Source organism: Uloborus diversus, chromosome 6 (assembly GCF_026930045.1).
Source record: "Uloborus diversus isolate 005 chromosome 6, Udiv.v.3.1, whole genome shotgun sequence".
NCBI classification, from domain to species: domain Eukaryota; kingdom Metazoa; phylum Arthropoda; class Arachnida; order Araneae; family Uloboridae; genus Uloborus; species Uloborus diversus.
In genome coordinates, this window is record NC_072736.1 from 135414474 (window position 1) to 135437901 (window position 23428).

Here is a 23428-nt window from a genome sequence, read left to right on the forward strand (position 1 = left end):
CTCAGGAGCAAACATGAATTTAAAGTCACTTAAATATTCGGAAACTCTACTTTTTGAAGACTTGGGGAAACGTAGTAGAGAGCCTTTGTGTGTGTGTGTATGTACTATTTTTTTTAATGAATAAAGCGCATGGTTTTTTTTAGTGATCTTTGTTTTTGTTAGTTCATATTTTGGAAATTCTCCAAATTTTTATATCCTTAAACGGCGTGCTTTCGTTTCTAACTGAATACTATTTCGTTCTTTATATTTATTGCTATTTTACTTTTATGGGTAAGGAAAAACCTCAATTTTAATCACGTCAAAGCGGTATGTTTTAAGTTATTGTCGTTAAAAATAGAAAATGAATGAAACTAGCGATTGTTTCTCTTAATTATTACTGACCCTGGCAACGCCGGGTACTTTTGCTAGTTATTCCATAAAACTCTTCATCACAAAATTAGAAATCAACGAAAAAATGTCTCAAGTATGTAAATTCAATAAACTATTGAACCAGATTAAAACGTCCACTAAAATGTAAAATATTTTTATTGACTGTCGTGCAAAAGCATCAAAATAAACAAATACAAAGATTTAATCTGTATAGGAACTTTACAAATATTTACATAAGCATTACATTTAACAATATATACATAAAACAATAAATGCTAAAATTAAAATCACATATTTCCAACAATATAATTGTTACAAAACATAAAACAACAGCCGAGACAACAACTTAAAATTAGTACACAGTAAAATTTGTATTAAAATGCGCTAAGTTTGAAAAACCAGCAGCCTTGTAGGGTAAACAGCACATTAAAAGTCACAAAAGATTCATTATCTTTAACATCTCCTTCAATTATTTAATTTTTTAAAAGTTCATTTTGACACGAAACTGAGAATATTGATGTCTGCTGGCTGTTCTTAAGCTGAACAATTTCATCACCGAAACGGTTTCGTCATCGAATAAAAAACGTCAAATTCTTGACGTTGCCATCCATCAAGATGGGGCTTGAACCCATCCTCCAAGTTTCCTCTCTAGAAATTCAGCGACGGCGAGCGAAAACCTGTCATTTTCAGCAGCAGTCACTATTTGCATACCCAGTGGTAAACCTTTAGAATCAAGTCCTAGAGGACACTGAGTTGTTGGTAAACCCATTGCATTGAATGCTACGCTATAACCCGTATTAAAAGGATTGGCCAGTATCTGTCCATGATGTGATGCCACGTGTGGAAAAGTTGGATACAGAAACACTGCTGGCTCGGGGGATAACAGATTGTCCAACTCCACTCTCATCTTCTCTCCGCACTGAATAAAGAAGTCCAAGGGTTTCTGCATTATAGGTGCTAGATAATCTTGTGCGCATGCGTTTAGAATTATCGGAAACGTATGTTGCGATTTTCCCGACAGCCACTTCCACATTTCGTAATGCAAGGAGTCGCATTCGTCTGGGGATTTAACGTTACCGTTCATAAGATTCGAGATTCGCTGGTCTTTAACCTCGGACAAGTATGCGCACCAAACGAGAAATCCCATTTTTAAATACTTTAACTTCACTTCTTTGATGACTAGACCTTCCATACTCAATGCGTTGATAACCTGAAAGACAGATTTATTCGTTTTGTTAAGGATTTTATTGATTGTAAAATATACAGGGTGATTCAAAAAATGGACACAATTTGAAATAGCTATCTTTCCTGTACTCCGCATTGCACTTAATTTCTGAAAATTACATGTAATTACACATACTGTCTGACCAAGGATTGTATGGAAAGACAAACATCCGTTTTACAGCCGGAAATGGACGAATCTATTATTTTTTTAGCGATTCAGCTTTTGCAGAAGGAGAGCCTCATTCAAATGAGCAGAATACGCGCATCAAATTTTTACTTTTCCCCCTCATTCAGATAGATTCGTCTCATCTGGACGTTGGAAAATTCCATACAATCCGTGGTTGGACAGTACATAGAAATTTACAGATGTGCAACATGCCCTTTTCCGACTGTATGGAAAACATCTCTAGATGGTAGCTCTACTCAGTCCTGCGAATGTCGTAACTAAGTTCACCACAGCTGTGGTGCACAGTTTCGTAGGTCTTTCAAATTCCTGGGAACAGGTGGTACATAAACAGCATCTTTCACAAACCTCCATAAGAAAAAAATAATCGCAGTGTGTGAGATCAGAGGACCTCTGTGACCAGAACTGAAGTGCATGATCGCCATATCTCCATGCGACCTGTCCATCGTTGAGGCAACTAACGCTGTAGCACAGTACGGTTCTGGAGCATTTTAGGGGTAGTATTCAAAACTTTACAGCATCTTCTTTTAAATATACCTGTCAGAATTCAAGTTCAACGTATAGTGCAGGAAATATAGCAATTTGAAATTGTGTTCATCTTTTTAAATCAACATGTTATGAGTAAATCCAAAAAAAAAAAAATTCTTATTATTACGATCCTGTTATAGCACTCACACATGTCTCAAACTGTCCACTCATCGCTAAGAAACATGCACTAATTAAAGTAATCTATACTGGCATACTACAGTTGTAGTAAACCTAAGCTGGCAGCAATATGTGAAGGTTATGCAGATCTTAATATCACAGCATTGCGGCACTGAAAGGTTAGGTTTGCCCCAACTACCAACTATGTAGTCAATCAGTCTGACTTCCGAATGTCTCGGATTTACTTCGTTGTTTTCGACTGCCACGTGACAAAATTCACATCAGACGTGAAACGACTAAGTAACTAAAACTGACTTTTTTTAGTCTCATAAAAACCCGTCAACCAAGGCATTTACTGTATAAAAATACGGCTTCCCCAAAATATTTTTTCATCATCTACAGCACTGAGAACATGGCAATGCTTTTGTACTTAATTTTTTTTCATCTACAGCACTGAGAAAATAGCAATGATTTGGTGTTTTTTTTTTTTTTACATCTGCAGCAACGAGAACATGGCAATGATTTAGTGCTTTTTGAAGATGGGGATCGTAAAAACAAGAAACTACATTAACTTTTAAATAAAAGTAAATATTTAATCCGGGAATATTTTCCCCCTTGAAAAATGGCAGCGTTATTAACAAAATATAATATCTACTAATTTAGACATTCCATCATGACGGTTGAAATTTCTGGACCGGTTGAAAGAAGCGTACTTGTTTTGACCTATAAAAGATATAAATATGAACAATTTGTAATTCTGAATTTCCCCTGGAAGTAAGTCCAGCCAGAAGATATCAAATAATTTTCGAGATTTCATAAAAATAACAGCATTCAATCAAGTACAAAATATCTGGTTATTAAATGGTTTATCAATTGGGTTATTTCATCCTTACAACACTCATTCACACTATCATTAATTATACATATTAAAAGCCAACAAAAGCGAGACATTGTTTGACAAAGAAAATAAACTGTTCAAGGGTCAATCATTCGGCAGGTTTTCAGCACCTATGATTATAACTGACGAGTCAAAAATCAACTTAAGAAATTAGTAATGTGAACTTGAAGGGCATCAGAATATGATAGCTATACGATTATAAAAGCAAAAGTGAAATACGTAGCATGTATAAAAATAAGATATATATCCACCTAAGTTCACTAAGACCATTACTTGAACAGATGTTGGGGTATGAAGAAGTAGCAAGCAGTTACATCTATATGGTCGGAGTCGATCTTAAAACTTGGTAAATTTTAAGAATTGGATGCATTAAAAGACGAGACAAAAAAGAAAAGAAACAAGAAAAATGTCGATGGTGGTTAAGTACAAAATTTTCGCACGAGGGAGTATTGAACATTTCATAAGACAAAATAAAACAAACTTGTTTTATAAAAGTGCTAAGAAAACGAAAGTATCGCTGTTCACAGCCCCCCAAAAGCAACAGCTACTATTTTTAGTAACCGACTGTCTAAAAAATCGAAAAAACATTCAAGCACAGCTTTAATAGAGGCTGCATTCTAAATGCGAAGACACGTTTATTTTCAAATAAGAACTGCTTTGATCCTTGTGGGAAAAAATATTTGCGTTTATGTAGTTATCACTACGTAGACTATTTTTTCTATCAGCACACGTGCAAGTCTTTGCATTTCGTATTGCTTTTAGGAATAGCAATAACGCTTTCCGAGGGAAAAAAAAACATTCGATTGAGCCACAGCTGTTATGCAACTTTCAAAAAAAAAAAAAAAAAACTAACTAGAACAAATACCAATTGTGCACCAAATTTTGTTGGATTTTATGCGTTACTTTTGGAGTGAAAGTGCCTACAAAAAATTTTTCACTCAGACATTTCCCCAAAACTCTCAATATGTATTTAGCACACCTTAAAACGTTTTAATCCGTTAAAATTCCATAACCAGAAATTTTCACGCATGTAGAACTTTTTCCTTCAATATACTTTAGATACACAAGAAAAATAAAAAGGATAAGCGGATCTGCATAAAACTAAGTTTTTGAAAACCTGGTATACCTTCTTCATAGCTTCTCTTATTTCAGATGACACCGGAGTGGGAGCAGGAGATCCTCCATCGTCCAACATGTAATAAATTTTCAAAGACCGAAGCTCGACCTAAAGAAAATAGGTATTTAACATTACAAACTTAATCACGATCAGAATTATACTGCGTTCATAGAAAAGAGAGACTAGACGTAAGCAAACAGGTTGCCAGATGGTTTGCCACTGTGTCTGTTCTTCTGTGACAAAAAAGGAAACCAATAGTATTCACATCCGCCGTCTGATTGACCAATTTGTTTTCGTCCAAGCTAAAATACCAGATTGACGTCGCCAAATGGCGCATTTCTTTGTTCACATCTAGTCTATTCCCTTGAGCGCAGAGTCAAGTGAAAATTGATAAAAATAAAAGCTAGGAAAACAGAACGCGTTCCCCGCCCCCCCCCCCCTTTTTTTTCTTAAACATTCTGAAAATGATAAGATGCCCGCAAAATTTCTTTTAAAAATTAAAATATTTAAATCTTCCCAAACCTTAAAAACGTTCCACACAAAATTTACTTTCAGATAAAATCTTTACTGTCTAGTGAATGCAATTTAATTCTTCTGAGTGATTTTCAATCATGGGGGGGGGGGGGGGCGGAGTAAGGGGGCTAAGTCTCCATTGACAGCTTATTAATCCCCTCCGCCTTGAAAGAAAAAAGTACAAACGAGGTTTATAGCCCTCTTTCTACTGATAATTCTTTTTTCTTTGAAAAATAATTCTCTCCTGAAATTTATTATTATTTTTTGTTCAGCAATGAACATACTATGAGGCTTTTATTCTTATCTTATGCCCTCTTAAATTTTGCTCGTTGTTGTTTACAGAGCCGGATGTTGGTGCTTGTGTCCCGTGCGGCAACCTTCTGAGGTTGACGAATTAACATGAATTCCATTAAGAAACCAAAAGGAGTTATAAATTGAATAAATATAACCTTCAATTTTGAATGAGAAAAGTCACTTTCTCGCCTCTTCTGTCCTATAACTTGGCCAAACTAGAACCCCTATAGGGACCTGAGGCCAATCATAGCCGATTTCTAGACATCACTTTCAAATAATTTCTGGATGGTAACAACTCTTCGTCTGTTGTCTAATATCGCCAAAAAAAGCTTTAAAATGAGGGTTTTTTTTTTTTTAAGGATTTGTTTGCGCTTTTAGAGTTTTAATTTTAAATACGCGAAGAGTCCCTGAACTCTCACGTTTCCTCTAACATCACATCAACAAACATACCCTGGGAAGAAATACATTTTTTGGGATTCGAAAAAAATTCCAAGAAAGAATACCCATCTACTTCCCTAACGTTTCATGATATAGCTGAAAATGAGTTGAAAACTTCAACATCGAAAAAATTCAGAGAGCTGCTTCGAACGCTTCTCCAAACATACAGCCTTAAAAGCGCTTTTTGGAGTGCTCCACATAGCTAGAAACTTCGTTTTCAGAGATATTCTTCTCATCATTTCAAAGTTATCTTGGGGGGGGGGGGGAGAGGCAAATGATACATACTCTAAACATCCAATTTTAAGAAAAGCAACAAAACAAATATATGTATGAGGCAGTGAGAAGCAAAGGGATGCAAGTGGACATTTTCAAGTTTTGGGTATAAACGCTTTTACAGATTAGCTGCTAGGTAGGTTTTCATTGAATTTTTTTTCTAAATCATGCTGTATAGCAGCAACTACCAGGGCTACTAGTACCATCTCTTGCCCCAAGACAGAGGAGAGATTCACCTACCATATGTACTAGTTATCTCCAAATTTTTAATTTTGCCACTTACATCCATTTGCTTCTCACTGCCTCATATGTAAAATATTAAAGAACAATACGTTTCCAAAATGGAGGAAGGAGTAACTAACTCCTCCTCATCCCCCTATATGAAGATCCCCCCCCGGAAGCTTAGTCCCCCCCCCCCAGACGCAAAAGTGTAACTCCACCCATATTTTCAACTTACAAATCTGCTGTACGCTAAGCTGTTTTTACATTAATAGCTATTAAACACCAGTTCGCTGTAGGGAAATTTATACTTTACTTACGTTGAAAATCCCCTTGGTTTATATTTGAACTAGGGTTTCCAATTCCGCGCCGATTTCAGTCCCGCGGGATTTCGGAATTGTAAGGAGCTTGTCCCACGGGATCCCGCGGAATTGACTTTATTCTATCTAAAGATAGAAAAAGTAGTGCGTTTTAGGAAGGACTGGTCTTGTTACTTGAATTAGAAGTTTTTTTTTGAATTCCGTACACCAATATAAGAGCACTACAAAGTCAAATTCCAATTGGAATTAATTGTTTGGTACGCAAAAGTGTGCCCTGAAAAGGTCCAATGCATCTTAACAAAGCCTCGCTACTACAGGATGAGAAAGGATTTTTTCTCAAAAAATAATTCGCTTTACAAAAACACGTGCTGTTGCTCCGCTTTTTCAAAAGATCTCCATTATCTTCATCTTCTGAATTAGATTTTTCTACTCTTACGCTTGGTTCCCCCCCCCCCCAAGAACTGCAAATTTCGGATAAAAACGATGGCTATGTATGTTTTGCTGTGTTCAGTTTAACTTGCATTAAACCATTGTTGTTTCTTAAGCGTTGATCATTGAATCAGTGAATTTGGTTCATTACTGAAAGAAGTACTTGCTAATTACTAATTAATTACTACTTGGTCTCACCAAGTCACAGGCTCATTAAATTTTTTTGGATAATTTCACTAATTTTACCTCTTACTTTAAAGATCCATTCAAAAACTTGAGCAGCTTAACTTACTGCACTGTCATGAGAGTCGTTTCATCTAAGCTTCTGTCGCCTCTTTTAGAGTCGTGTCTAATGTATAAATAATGGCAGGTTTTACATTGCTTTCTTCTTGGCAGAAAAATATTGTGCACTTTAAAGTTAAAGGTTTTGAGTGCATTCCTTAAGCTTACAGAAGTTCGACAATATTGCATTGAGGCTACCCCAGCGGATTTTGCAATCTCTCTATTTTTTTCTAAAGCGTAATTTACTGGAATTTAAATTTTAGTGATGGTTTTCGGAAATGCTTTTAAATTACATGCATTTTCTCAATTGTTGAACGTATGAAAACTAAATCCTCGAATGAGAATACCAATTCAATCTCAGAAAAATAAATTCAATTTTTATTGTGTTCTTAAATGGTAAATCCACAGTTCCATACGAGACAACGTTTTTCTTCCTCTTCTTGCAGATATAAGAGGAAAGTTCTTCAAACTTCAGATGAGGCTTGTGAAAATAGTCATTTTATGAGCGACAAAAAATGGAAAACATTTACATGGAAAAAAATTGCAGGATTGAAAATCCCGTGGGATTTGGCTCTCAATCCCGCAGGATTAATCCCGCTAAATATTATACTGAATCCCGCGGGATTCGGGATTGGAAACCCTAATTTGAATGCAAAGATTACTCATGACTTTTCATGAACTACAAGATAATTCGTCAGAATTAATCTATTTCATTAATACTTCGGACATTACATGCTATAACTTAAAATTTTTACAAGGATTGCTTGGTTAAGTTACACAGCGGAAGAATTTCGGTAATTGAGCCTCAGCCATTGTTTTCAATTGTCGCCGAACTTTTGACGACAAACACAAGTCGTTAATATATTTCGACCTTACTGACACTACGAGAATAAAGATTATTTCCGAAAAAATAGCAATAGCGCCAAAATCTCTATTGGAAACATTCATTATACTAGCGTCTGATACTCAAGATCTGAAAATTTCGAAGCAAGAAACTGTGTAAGTTTTAACGAAACAGTAAAGTTCCGAAAACTCGATCGAATGTGGACTCGAAAGGGTGGCTGAGTTTGGAAATGTCGTGTTATTAGGGATACTCGGCTATCAGGTTTGGGAGCAGAGTTTTTTTTTTTACTTGGAATAGCGATCGATGTGGACGAGTTTTCGAGACTGGGGCCAGGTTATCGAGTGCCAAGTTTTCAGAACTCAACTGTACTATGCTAGTTGGCTTCGGTGGAAAGATTGGTAAGGCACTGAACTCCTAACTGGAGGTTTTCATATTCAATGCCAGCTGGTCGTAGATCTTCCGTGTTCGCTAATGGTGACTGGTGCACGTTAAATCCGTCGTGGTCACAAAGTTCTGAAAGTTTTCCTTCCAAACCCAACTTCTGGCAGTGATGGTCTGGATCAAGAAAAGAACTGTCTTCCTCCATTCAACCAATTAAACTATGTGTACAGGCAACATTTAATAGTGGAAACCTCTTTTAAAAATGAAATATGGTCTTCCTCCTTTTTATCTTCCATTAAAAAAGCCTATTCCTAGATTAACAAGCAAGGAATAGAGCTGATTTCAACTTACCGGCGAGTCCAGTCTAAGCCGCCGAGTTGCTTCTTTTCCAGCGAGGGCGGAGAGAACCAGCCTGAGATCTGTCGCATAACGAACCATCGGGCCAACAACGACGTAAGGGGCAATTTCTTCCAGAGCTGGAGGAAACTGGCCGTTGATTGGGACAATTCCTGGAAGAACCAAAAATAGCAAACACTGCTAATTCGTGAACATGTTTAAGTTACGTTTGTGATATCGGATTTGAAAAGCTAAATTGAAAATAATTGGAGTAACTTGAAAAAAAAGAAGAAAAACTAAGGGATTTGGCTAACACCCCTGTTCTCTGCCGCTTACCAATCCTCTGGGAACTGTGGGCAGTTCCGTTAGCCGATCTCCACATTTATTATTACTTATCCATTCATAATATCGACGTAACATCATTCACAACTTGTAAAGTGCACCAAAAGACACTTCATAGTTTAAAGGTGAATAATTTGCGAATATTTATTCGGCTTATTTTCAAAATCTTAGTATTTTAATATCGGGAAAAAAAATAACCGAGTAAACCGTGAAAAATATCCCATGCTTCTGTGCGAAAAAAAAAATTAATATTCTCACTGTGAGATCATATGCCGCTCTGCCAGAGCTTGCGGAGTCGGACTGATTTTGGGGTAAAAGAGTCGGAGACTAAAATTCTCGGAGTCAATCATTCTTATTCCGACTCCGCAGCCTTACTTCTAAGTCGATGATATTGGCCTTCGTAAAACGTTTCGAAACAAGTCTCCCGCAAAGGTGTTCAACGAACTGCTCAATTGGATGACCTATTGAGTTCGTCATCTGGCTAAGTTTGATCGTGGTTCACGAACAAGTATTCTACCCTGTTTTCAAGGAGTTGAAATCAGAAGTGTGATTGAGTGCTTACTGAAAGAACAATTTCCGAAAACTGTATAAATAAAAGGGGTGTTTTTTTCGTATAAAAGCTTTTTAAAATTCTATGACACTTAAGTCACAGAATACTAAATTATTAAGCTTAGACAGGCTGAGAGCAGGTGAGTTTTGTTGAAGTTACTGAAAGAAAGAACTGAAGGTGGACATAAATAGCTTTGCCTGTAGTAGAAAAATTAAAAGGTCATTTGGTTCGCCTGTATATTTACAAATAATTGATAATGAAATTTTCGCCAATTTGCTGTATTAATTTGCCTGCCCATGTTACGGTTCCACGTTATGATAATTTGGTAATTTACTCTTCCACGTTGTGATAATTTGCTCGGAAAAATTTAGTTAAAATTGGAATAGAAAAAGAACAAAATCGAATTTTCGAAAAATCGCTTAGAGGTGCACACTCCCATGTTTCAATCTAATTCTGTGCCAAATTTCATGAAAATCGACCGAACGGTCTAGGCGCTATGCGTGTCAGAGATTCTGACAGACAGACTGAGATCCGGACAGAGAGGGATCCTGACAGAGACTTTCAGCTTTATTATTAGTAAAGAAGATTGTTTGGTTTCCGCTGAAAATAAAGCTCGGAAAAAACGTTTCACTAATCCAAAACTCATTTCTTCAAATATCTCAAAAACTCATTTTGGCAGACACTGCGCTTTACTTTCCAGGGCAGAGTTCTGTCTTCCATTTTTACTTCTATTCCATAAACAATGTAATGTACAAAGTGTGAAACAACTCGCAAAGAATAAATTCTATCGTACCGCTCACTGAAGTTTCTACAAACATTGCAATGCGGACAGATGGATATGTTTCTTTAAGTAAAGAATAACGTAGATGGTTTGAACTAGCTCTCTAAAGGATGAAGTTCCTTATTCATTGAAATAACTTTATCACCAGTACGCTTTAGTTGAGAACAAATGAAAAATAAAGTTTAGTTGTACAAATTGAAGATGCAAATCGCACTCCAAGACAGTGCAAAAGTACTTCCGAGTTTTGAAAAAATATTTCAACTCAATGTGAAATTCGATTGTCATACTTCTTTTCATGCGAATCAATGAGCACACACGGATCTATAAGTATTGTTACTTTCGGATAGTTTAAATGAAATTTTCAAGTAAAAACTACTTGCCTTGGGAGGGCTTGTGTCCAAATATTCCAGTAAAAAATGCTGGCAGTCGAATACTGCCACCCAAATCTGTACCCAAACCAATAACAGAACCTGCGGCTGCGATCAACGCTGCCTCTCCACCTAGAGGAAAAACAATCTTAAATAAATAAAAATTATTAATATTAAAACTCGCAACATTTCAATGAGCACATTCAATTTTATTCTTTTGTTTTCCCATGAAAGATCATTTGTGAACACTTTCGTAAAACATTTTTAGCAAGCGTTCTTTATTTTCTTTTTCGCATTCAGTTTCTATTAGTAGAATAATTTGTTTGAAGCCTTTTATCTTATTTTAACGGATATATCTAATTTGTATTTATTTCTAAGACGACAATCCACCAAGTCATACAAAATCCTATAAAAAATCTAACGTAAAATCACATCATGCTTACCTGAATATTCATACATATTCTGCCATAGTTAATTGTAGCTTATTTATTAGTTTGAACTTCGTTTTCATTTGAAGAACTAGTTATAAAAGAATGAACAACACTTGCTTAAAAAAAAGTAATTGTCATTCTAGGAAAACGAATTGGCTTTCTACGCTTTAAGTTAAGCACATAAGTAGGACTAGTACTGTCATCTTTCAAAAAATTTTAAGACTTTTTATTTCAAATTTTCTTAGTTTAACGAACCATGCTCATGTATGCTCCTTGTTCCACATGTACCCCTTCTTCCCTACTGCATACAATATATATTTCTTTTGAACACAAACATGCATTCGACCATCTAATGTTATACGGGGGGAAAAAATAAAATTCTTACCACTGCTTCCTCCGACTGTTCTGGTAGTGTCATATGGATTGTTGGTTCTTCCATGAAGTTTATTATAGGTCTCCCACCACATGCAGATCTCGCTGGTGTTCGTTAAAGCTAAAGGAATGGCACCACAAGCTCTCAACCTTAGTACGGGATCACAGTCTTGGTCGGCTTTGAGTCCTTTTCGACACACCAAACCGCAGGTGCTGGACAGTCCTGGAAAACGAAAAAAAGTTACTGATCAAGTGTCTCGAGTAGAAGCTTTTTTAAGGAAACTAATTACAAGAATCGTGCTCCCTTTAAACAACTATGTGTATTATTTTTAAAAATCCGTTAATAATCAGACCTGTGTCTCTACAAGGTACCTTGAGCCTACGATTCCCCCCCCCCCTTTACAGAAATTCAACTTGTTCATCGGATTATTCCACAAGCCAACATGATTACTCGTTCATTGGAATTATTCGTTTAGTCTTCGAGATTTTCTATATTAACGTCATTTTAGTTTAGTGTCATGATTGTAGCAATTAGCTGTTTTGCAGCATTACAACTGTGCCCATCTATGAATACGAGCTTGAAGAGATTTAACACCCTTAATTCTTCGTAAACGAATTCACAAATCTACGAAACAATTCTGCAGATTGCAATTTTGCAGTGTGCACACACAGAGTCCGATAAAATCGCCCATGCGATTAGGGGGAACAAAACGCTTTGGTGACAAGTTCTTTCAGAAACAATGTCACACTAAATTTTCCTATTAGCTCTCTCCTAAATTTAGTTCAGAGGTACTTGATTACCCAGTAAATAAACTCAAGGGGGGGGGGTGTAGATTTCTGCACGAACGAATCTCCATAACACTCTGAAACTTTTATTCCGATATTTATAAAAATATTCGGACGTGGGGCTCATTGGAGCGAGTCCTAATATGAGTGAAAAAATATGAAACAAACTCCTAGAAAAAAAAAGATCTGATTTGATGATTTAAAAATTATTTAAGAGGGGAATACCTCCATGAGACTCGACTTGCTCTAAATGTTTATGCTTTTGAACTTAGCATCTCTCTAGTCTCCTAGAAGAGTGTTAATGACTAATATAATGCTCCCTTTTCCTCCAAATAAAAATTTCTATAAAACTGTGGAAAACTGAAAAAAATGAGGCGCCGTTTACAAAACGTGGGACGTAATGGGAAAAATTGGTGGTCATATTTGGATTCAGGGGGTCATTTTACATAAGAATCAGAGAGAACTATGTCAGAATTACTTTGAAGGGTTTTTCTTTTTTCTACCGCGCAGTAGTATTTAAGAGTAAAAAATGTTTTACTATGCGTTCGATTTTTATCTTTTTATTTACTTATTCTTCCATTATTTCATTATTCCCTGTCAAGACTGATTGTTTCCACTAGTGCAAAAAAGCTGCGTAACTTACCAACATTAATGATTAAGATAAAACATAATTGCACTTGATTGTAACCATGCGTGACAACAGTCGCGTAGTGAAGGACAGTCTCGTTATAGTTATAAAGAACGAAATCGAAGCCTTCATCTTCCATCTGCATTGTATTCCATTTTTTCCCGCCTATTATTTTTTGCAGCGAAAATATTTCATCACTTTTTACAATCGAAACAATCAGGTTGAAATGTCAGTAAAATGACGGAAAAAGAATTTTAAAATGCAATTTCAATTATTTTATTGTGGGGGATTTGAACAATAAACGAAAAACATGCGGAAAAGTAAGAAGAAAAATATATTTGTTTAGTTTGTTCACGCATTTACTAAAAAACTTTTAATTTGATTCTGAAAATAAATCCTTTTGTCGCTGGTGATAAAATAAATGAAAAATTATATTGTTCGTCAAAACAGCACATTTGAGTGTTAGAAATGTGCTAATAACGTGTGGAAACCAAAAACACGGGTTTATTTTTTTTTTACCAGAGTAATTGAAGATCGAAGGGGATTTGAAGGTTGAAAAAAGACTACCAACTTTCAATAAGAAAAAAAATAAGGAGAAAAATACAAGCAAATGATATGTTATTACGTTCAGGTGCTAAAATTAGCTTTTCTTCAATAATTTATGGTACTAGTGCAACGTTTCGAAATGTTAAAAAAGCATTTTGAAGATTATCGAGCTTCGCTTAAACAAAGATGAGTATATATTATGTTCAAGCGCTAAAATTAGCTTTTCTTCAGTAATGCCCGGATTCACAAAATGCGTTAGAATGATCTAAAATGGCGTCCTCATATATATATATATATATATATATATATATATATATATATATATATATATATATATATATATATATATAATAGTCAATGATCGAGTAACGCTCCTGACGTCATCAGCAATGAAACTCGTGCCACAGCATGATAATTTGATAAAATGTTTTGGTAATGTTATGCAGGGAAAGGCTTTGTTTGTGACAAGGCTGAACTCGATCCGGCAACTTAAGTTTTACTAGTAAGACTCATTTCAGGGGAATGAAGAAACGAACAAGTGGTCAACTATTAACGCTACCTACTGGAGTTTAGGGTTCATCCACTGGAGTTAGGGTTAAAATTTCAAATATCAAAATATCACCAAACAGGTAATTGCTTCGTTCAAATGTAAAAGCAATTTTCACTCGTCATATCTTGACGGGCGATTTTCTAGTGTTTTTTATGTTCTTTTCGTAAAATATATTATATTTTTAAAAATTACTTCCTCTAGATTCTTCTGTTTCATTTTTGCTTTGTATGTATTTTCCATATTTTAAGTTTTCCCGTATTTTACGTTTTTTCAACTCTGTCCCTTCAGAAATGCTTAATCGGGGTTTCGCCGTTTTTCAATTTCAAAATCAAGAACATGAGAACTCACCTTTTATGAGTAAAGCTTCTTTGGCTGTGAAGGGCACACCCAACAATGGCAGCTGCTCGGCCAACTGTTCTTGAGTGAAACGGCCTGATTTGACTAATTCGTCGGCAAGACGAGCTTCTTTCAAAGCCTCAGAATACCGGCCTTCAACTACAGCGTTCAGCAGACCGTTGATCTTGCCAATGCGGACTATGTAGGCTTTGACCACGTTCTCGCTAGATACCTGTAAAATAAAAAAGAAAGTTGTCAATTTTTTGTACCAAGTACGATTTGTGTTAAAACGAATCAGCACCTGTTTTCATTGAGGTTCACCTGTGCACCGACTTATTGTTTAAATCATTATTTTTATAGGTATAAGCAGTCGCGCCAGACGAAAGAAACGTTGGATTTAGCCAACCCCTTTAGAGTTATTCGCTCTAAAAATGAACCATCACCAATTCTCAGTGTAGAGCCATCCCCCCCCCCCCCCTACGAATCAATTTTTGACTAAATCTTTTCATTACTTTTTGAGATTTAGCACTCCCACTAAACGATAAAAACGATGGCTCCTCTTGAGGTGATTGGCGCGAAAAACGATACAGCAATTGTCACGGGAATACACGAAAGGAGTAAATTTCGTTAGATTTCATACATGACGTTCTGGTGTAAGCAAAAAAAAAGGGGGGTGACACATTGTGCAACAACGGTCAAAATGTCTTCAACATTCCTTAAAAATCCTATTATCCGAATCAAATTTGTTTTCCTATGTTTCGGGAGTATAATAAAGAAAACTTCTGATACAAGTAATTACCCATTGAATCTGTCTAGCCCAGTGGTTCCTAAAGTGGTCCACAGGACCCCCCCCCCCTCTTAGGGGCCCACGCCAGTTTTCCAAAGGAGTACATATCAACGAAAGGAAAAAGGGGGGAGGGGTGCATGTGATGAAATAGTGGCCCGAGAGCCTGGATCGCAGTTTATCAAATTATCACTAAAATCTAGGCACTTCTATAAATGCTACAGCTAATAAAATAGCATTTTCTCCTATTTTTCTTCTGTATCAAATATATCTATTTCTGCCATCATATGCAATTTCTTTCACTACAAAATGCCTGCAATGATGGCCGAGAAGATTTCAGATTAGGGTTACCTAAAATGACAGCACTATCGAATTTTTCACAGCTCATTTCCAAACTTCAAACTAATTTCAACACACCGGGGAAAAGTTTCATGACTTAATAACTAGATTATTTTTAAACTAATGAGTGGTTCTGGGTGACTCACGCTAAATGAACTAAAGCAAAAACAAAACTTTACAAAGCCGCCAGGATCTTCCTTCACTCACAAATCATTGTCAAGGAAGGACTCGCAATTTTCAATGTGAAAGTTTTCTGGTTGTGTGTCACTGATGTCGATATCCACACGTTGGTTTCGTTCTCCTTAGTAACTTCTGAAAGAAGTTCTCCCAGTGAGCTCTGCATAGTGTGAGTTTAAGAATTATGTATACTTCTAGAAAACTAATTGCAAAAAATTTCTCCAGTGGCCCAAGCTCGCTAATTAGCAAGCAAAATTGCAGATTAACGCATGTTATCTATCGGCAACCTCAGAAGTTTGATTTTTAAAAGAGGGGAAAATTTTTTCTGTTTACAATGCCGCTTTCGCGTAAAATCGAAACTCATCCGCGTAAAATAAAGAGGCCAAATCTCAAACCGTGTGTATATAAAATAAAACCGCGTAAAGTGAATCTACTGTATATAATATATTTTCATTAAACAGTGGTGGCGACTCGTGGGGTGGGGGCTTTTTTTATGGTTTATTAATTTATTTTATTTTTCAATTCCAGAACCAAAACTAAAATTTATATAAAAAAAAACAAATGTCAAAAAATTTTGAACATAATTATTTGTTTTACTTTGTATATCTGTTTACGAAACATTATTCAGCATAATCAGTAACTTTTAGTTTTAAATATTAGTAAATCAATTGCTTTGCTTAAAAACAAGCCATACTTGTTCAGTGAAATTATTACCAAGTGCTTGTGACACCTCAAAATACTTCGGGGTAAATAATGCAAGTCTAATCCATGTCTAAGTGTTTCTTCGGGGAAAGTCATTGTGCCCATAATTCATCAAAATCTTAAGAAACACGTAAGTTTAGTTGTTAAATTTACATTAATTCCCACTTATCTGCTCTCAAACGCAGCCATAACAAAATTTTGTACTCCCCCCCCCCCCTTTTTTTTTCATTTGTGCTGCCAACAAAAATCCTGTTTTTTTTTTTTTTTTTTTTTTTTGCAACCCCCTCCTTTCAGCCCCAATCGCCACCTCTGTCATCAAAAGAAAATGAGTTAACGCATGAGCAACTTCAATTAGGAGCGAATTTGATTTAACAGGAGTACAACTTTTTCAGCAGAGTCTCAGAACTTATTTTTACGTAACCACTGTCCCATTATTTAGCGATTGTGTATTATAAAAATAAAAAAAACTTAATTTTATTTCAAAATTATATAATGGGAATTTTCTTTGCTTCGAGAGTCAAAAAAAGCGACGTCAAATGGATGATCAATCGCTTTAGAGACCTTGCAACGACACTTTTGAAACATAAATCATGTCTCTTTTCAATGATGAATGATGTGTTTGCCCTTAATGTTTTCAGAATCAATTTCGACTGCAAACGTCACATTTTCAGTCAATGGTGTTTTCCAAGTCAGGATAAAGTTAACATAAATAAAAGTAATTTCGTTGTAATCAAGAGAAGTGCATTCCATGTTTTACAACAAAGATATCGATGTGCCAAAAGGGTACATAGATTAGCTGGTAGTATTGAGTTGATTAGCCATAATCGGTCAATTTTTAACGATAAATCGGAGAAAAAATTATCGAATTAAAATCATCGAATTAGAAAAAGTGCTGAAATAATTTATTACAATAAATTAAAATTTTATGTAACATAAGCAAAAAATATCTAAATAAAATCTAACAGCGTTAATTCCTTCATGTTAAAAATATTTATTAAATTTTGAAGCAACACTCTGATTGGAACAAAATGTACTTTATAGAATGTAATTTCTGTAACAAAGAATAAAAGAATGACACTCAGAATTTAAAATAGTTTTGAAAAAAAAAATGTGTGAAAATTTAGAAAAACAAGTTCCTCACTACTAACTAAATCTAAAAAATAAAAATTGTACTCAAAAAAAAAAAAAACTTTTTCTGCAGGTAGTTGTTACTATTTCGTACACCAATGATGACCGTAAGTCGAAACTTGATTACCGTAAACCGATGCCTTAAAAATGCTTTTACTGCACTTAAAGTCCTTTCGTAAATAAAGCACATTTACAGGATTTTACCGGTTCCTTAAAAACGCTTTTTCTGCACTTAAAGTCGTTTTGTAAATAAAACACATTTACAGAAATTTAAGAACCTCGTATTAAATTAAAATGGTTAATGGCTATTGCGTTTTAAATCAGTTAATGCATTTTTAGTTCAAATTTACAAGGAAAAGTGCATATGCGTTTCGGAGTTTCAAGGAGCCCAATTTTTAGTGCAAACAATAAAAATAGGACTATTCCATTTTAGATCTAATTCAAGTTCTGTATAATAAATCAATGAAATAATTTCAGATTCCGAACACGTATAACACAATACATAACATAATTTGATTTTAAATCGATTTTTTAACGAACCAGAAATATTAAGAATTATCGTCTGTGGGTTAAAAATCAAGACCTCTATAAAAGTAGATAATGTTAGAAGAAAAAGCTTTGAAACAGAATTCGGAAAAAAAAAAGTTTTTTATACTTCGGAATCTGAATACATTAATCTTTTGTGGCTAAAAAATGAGGGGGGGGGGAACCCAAAAACACCTTTTCTGTATGTTTGAAAACCATGGTGGAAAGAATGGGTCAGCTCCACATTCTAAAAACTTTCAAGAATGACGAAAAAACCTTTTAAGAATTCATTTTTAAACATTTTGTCTTCATATTGAAAGGTAGTATGTTTGAATTTGAAACTATGAAACCAATTACAAAGGCATTTTAATAAAATGTTACCATCGTGTAATTTGTTGTGCATTGGAGCTGTCCCGTTACGCATAAAGATCTAAACACATATTGGATTTTTAATAACAGCTCGAATAATATTTGTTATAAAAAGAAAACAATGCGAGTCTTGAAAAAAAAAAAAAAAAGTACTTTAGTTTCAAAATATAGAGTTTTTCACAAGCTGCATCGCTCCTATCCTGAAATGTAACTCTTAATAGCAAAAACTAACTGAGGAAAAACAAATGTTTTTTTTAATCCTATTCATGACGTTGAAAGCTTATGAACAAAATAAAGAAGTCTAGTGAAAAGAATGGCATTTTGCTCACATTTGTTTTCTCGAACTGCCACAATAAAAAGAAAAAAACCGACACCCGAAACAAGTTTTGCCCAAGTTTCCGTTAATAACCATCTTACCAGATTTTAATTTTGCGAGAATTTGCTAAAAAGCATACAACTGAGGAACTATTTCAACATTGAACTTATCAATCATCTAGAAAAAGAAGTCTTAAGTTGCTCTATTTTGTAAGTGTTTTTCATTTGCGTCAGCATGAGAAAACTCGAAGAAATGCTTTCTTCCCTTCTGGTTGGTGAAGTTCAATGCTTATGGAACACAATAAAAAGGAGTCCAGTGAGATTAATGGCATTTTAAACAGATTTATTTTCCTAAGCTTCACATTGAAGTGAGGAAACGATGTCCGTATAAAAGATTTGCCCAAGTTTTCGTTGAAAAGCACCCACCAAGCAAGCGCGGATACAAAGGGGCAGTGGATGGGGGGACATCCTCCCCCTTTAAAGATAGATAAAGGAACTGTCCATTGCAGATTTTCGATATTAAACTATCAAAAACGCAATCTTTTTTTATTTTCGATGATGTTAGAGGAGAAAAGTTCGGCGCTCTTCCCTAAAAAAATTTTGAAATTAAGTCCTAAAACGTTGGCCATCTCATTTTATGTTAAAAGAAGGAATGGAGTTTGGAACTTTTAGTGGGGAATTCAGGATACGTCACAAGGGTTGAGTAATAAAAACCATTCACTCTCACCTTGAATAATTTCTGTATCCGCCTTAGCCACCAAGATTTCAATTTAGCTATTGTGAGGTTCTGACTAGTTGAGCTCCGACTCGAACAATGTTTACCTCTGTTTCGGTAAATAGGGAGTGGTAATAGGCGCTAAGTTGAGTTGAGTTGAGAAACTCTTAGTAGTTCTTCAAAAATATTCCAACTGAAATCCGAGACAATAACACGTCTATTTTTCACTAAACTTCCCTAAAACAGGTAAACATAGAGTCAAGGTCACAGCTCAACTAACCAGAGCTGCACTATAGAACTTGCGAGAACAGCTGATAAACAATTTCAACACAGAAATAAACAATCTTCTAGAAAGAAAACTACTTAAGTTTCCCTGTGATTTCATTCGGGTTAGCATGGGAAAACCCGAAGAGTTGCTTTCTAACCCTCTGGTTCATGGTCATTTACTCTTGGCATACACACTCAGGGGCCCGGATGGGTCTCTCGGGTTAGTGGCCTTTCCAGAAATTTCAATAAGAAATCTAGTCACGACTTAAACTTGTCCCATTCAAAGGATTCGTATATTACACTGCTGCGGACATGAACTCGGCAATATCATTAAAAAAGTCTTCAAAAGATTATCTTGTTTGAGATACAGTACGGGGTCAGGTGGGATGATAAAAAAGGAAGAATGCCCTAGCAATAGTTTTAAACTTGGCATTTTAGAGAGGGTAACGGATTTTATGGGACAAAAACAGGGTTTAAATTGGGAAATGAAAATGAGTTATACAGGCAATGCATAGTTATGGTCAGGGCTGATTAATGCACGGTCCTACGGCTCTGTGAACCACCATAACTTTAGAGGCACCGAAATAGGGTAACTTTCTTCCTTTATGCTATTTTTTTGAAGACTACTACTTTGAAAATGTGTAGATATTTTTCCGAGAGGGGCACCAAATTTTACCGGGACTGGGCGCACCTAAACAATCTTTACTTTGCTAGAGATCATGCAAAAGTTTGAAGACTGCTGATTGGCTACCACGAAAAAACGTCATCCATATCCTCTGTTGCTTACTTTGCGTGATCTAATTATTTCATTTTGAAACAAGATCTTCCAGACAATATTCGAGGGGAGTCGGGTATTAAAAATATTTAAAATTTAATTCGGAACTTCTGAGGAACGAAATTTGTTCAAATGCGCTGGATGGAGGGCAAAATATGGCCGACGCATTTTCGTCTGCTGATAAAAAACAGGGGTCCCAAAACTATTACAGGGTTCTAGCTGAGTAAAGGTTAAAATGTCATCTGGACATCACTTTGGCCTATGTTACGTTAATTCGTTTCGTTTCGAATGAGACTGACTGAGTGTTTGAATAATCTGTCATGTTGTTCCCGATCAAAAGAAAGAAAATTACCCATAATTACAAATTTGAAATATAAATCAGTAGAAGTAACATAAGAGACAAACAACGCATATTGGTTAGTTTTTAGACTAATCTTTTCCAGCTAGAAATGCCACATCGATGACAAAACATTGAAGAAAAAAATATACTTCAAAATATCCTGTTTAGAACATCGGTTTTTTTTTTTTTTTTTAATTGTACAAAGGAGGGAGAGATTAGCATTTGATATTGTCCGAGTTTACCAATTTAAAACTAAGATTTGTCCAACAAAATGCATTTTTAAAGTATCGTTTTTTAAAACAAAACCTTGATGTCTTGAAAATATAGAAATAGATATTACATCTCTATCTCCACACCTAAAGAAGTACAAGCTATCTGGGACATGAATTCTTTTTAATGAAAAGATAAACGAACAGAATAGGAGTCTCCATCACTCAAGGGTCACATTGTTATTTTTTGGAGGCGAGGCGGGCCAACAATATTTCCGTTTAGGTGGTCTAATTAGCGCAAGCAACATACACCCATTTTTTTTAATTAAGCGCTTATTGGTATTAATTATCTTTAAAAAATTATCTTTAAAAATACATAAAAGAAAATATATGAACGAAAAACTTTTTTTAAAATTTTCTGTCTTTAAGCGTCCCACGGGCCAAAAGTGACCCATGGGCCATGGGTTGGAGACCCCTTCATAGACTTATGTTCAAGTGTTTTAATGCAGAAATACGATTACCGCGAATTGACGTACGAGGAAAAGTGCGATCCGTAAATTATGGTTTTATTCAATCACAACGCAAGGTCATTTTCACAAGACTTCCATCTGTCACCCAGAGTGAATAGATTGGAAGTTCTTTGTTTTCTTTCTGTCATTTCCTTACAGATGAAAGATTAGTAGTCCACCTGTCATCCATAAGCAGAAAAAAAAGAACATTCGTTTGTCTTTCTGATCATGCTGTCCCCTTCCACGTGAAGACGGTTCAGTATCACTGGTCTTTGTGTGGGAATATGCAAATGCGGATGCTTTGAATGGAAGTTTACAAAAGCAAGTTACTTTCTAGAAGTTTCATGTTTTCAATTTGCATGGAAATCAAATTTTCTACAAAATAGTTAGCAGTAATTCAACTCGTAAAATGCACATGCTAATTCCACATAAAGCTTTACCACGGACAAATGGCGGATAAACTTGAAGAGGAAACATCTTTTGTAACAAGTTATTTTGTAATAGATAAGATAAGCGGAGACTATTCTTACTACTCGGTGCTTTCAGGCTGATTCTACCTATTACAAATGATGTTTTTGCTTCAACGTCATTCGTCATCTCTCCGTGGTCAAGTTTTTGCATATTTTTATCACTATTGGTAATACTGAAGGTGAAATCGTAATGTTGTGCGAAAAAGTGCATGAGAGCAGACATAGTTGAAATGCATCACATTATTAGCTTTTTTTTTTAGTTATACAGGGTGTCCTTGCGTTTATGAAAACTTGATGCAACATGGAGCTAAATTAATTCTTAATCGTAAGGTTTTTTTTTTTTTTTGCTTTTTAAAGCTTTGGCTCCGGTAAGAAAATTAAAGCATAATGTAAGCGAAAATATAAGTCTCAGGTTTAAGATTTCAGACTACAATGGAATTGTTTTTTGTTCAGAAAAAAATAATAAATCGTATATTGAAATATAGATTCTTCTAATGAGTTTTTGACTCTTTGTACAAATAAAAAAATTACTACCTCAATTTGAAGGGTAAAATATATATTTTTTCTTCTTTTTTCAAAAAAAAAAAAAAAACATAGCCTATCACATTTTTACTACATTGGAAAAGCTACGCTTAAAAAAGAACTTAGTTCAAATTATTTTGCACTTTAACCGTGCTGTTAAATGATGAACACGTGCTACCATCTAATCTATTACGGTTCAAGCAGCCTGCGATAACAAATTGTAAAAATTTTCAAAAATAGAAACACTTTTCTTAAATATCTTATCTTATATATTATTTCAGTGGATTATTTTTCTGTTAGTATGCTTGGTCTTATCTCTTGAAGAAATTCCCACCTCGTTTTAAAACTTATCAGGCCGGCTAATAATAGCCGAAAAATAGACTTGCGGTCTAAAAATCAAGTTTTCGGAAACGCCCCTTGCTGTTGCAAAACCTTGATGCAGCCTGTAGTTCTTATGCAATTTTTTTTAAAGCAAAGTTCTCATACAATTTTCCAGTTGTTTGCGTCGTTTTCGGCAAGAAAAAAAAATTAAAATCAATCTGTGTGTGTGTGTGTTTTTTTTTAAATAAAGCTTAAAAGCACTGGACTTAGTTGTTCGGTTAAATTGATAAGTTTTTTTCGGTAGAGCGTTCGGCTATAAACTATTTGAACTTCGGGCAAGCTCGGGCTGTCCGACATAATAGCAAATTTACATTTATATTACGCATTACATGTACTCATAACATACAACAGATAATACACATAAAATAAATGCAGTGGGAATGCTACTTGGTGTTTCAACTCCACAGTTATCATTCTGATAAGTTTACTGTTAATCGAAGGGTGT

General features: G+C 35.1%; 1 protein-coding gene across 1 annotated transcript in view; it reads right to left on the bottom strand.

The window, feature by feature from the left end:
• Positions 1 to 520: 520 nt before the first annotated feature.
• Positions 521 to 23428, bottom strand: part of LOC129225312 (fatty-acid amide hydrolase 2-A-like) — a 48319-nt gene continuing 25411 nt past the window's right edge. Inside the window, exons 2-7 of the mRNA XM_054859902.1 lie at positions 14469 to 14688; positions 11624 to 11833; positions 10820 to 10939; positions 8782 to 8939; positions 4447 to 4545; positions 521 to 1579 (exon numbers count right to left, since the gene is read on the bottom strand). Of these exons, the coding sequence (XP_054715877.1) occupies positions 980 to 1579; positions 4447 to 4545; positions 8782 to 8939; positions 10820 to 10939; positions 11624 to 11833; positions 14469 to 14688 (1407 nt within the window). The 3' untranslated portion in view covers positions 521 to 979. The remainder of the gene's footprint in view (positions 1580 to 4446; positions 4546 to 8781; positions 8940 to 10819; positions 10940 to 11623; positions 11834 to 14468; positions 14689 to 23428) is intronic.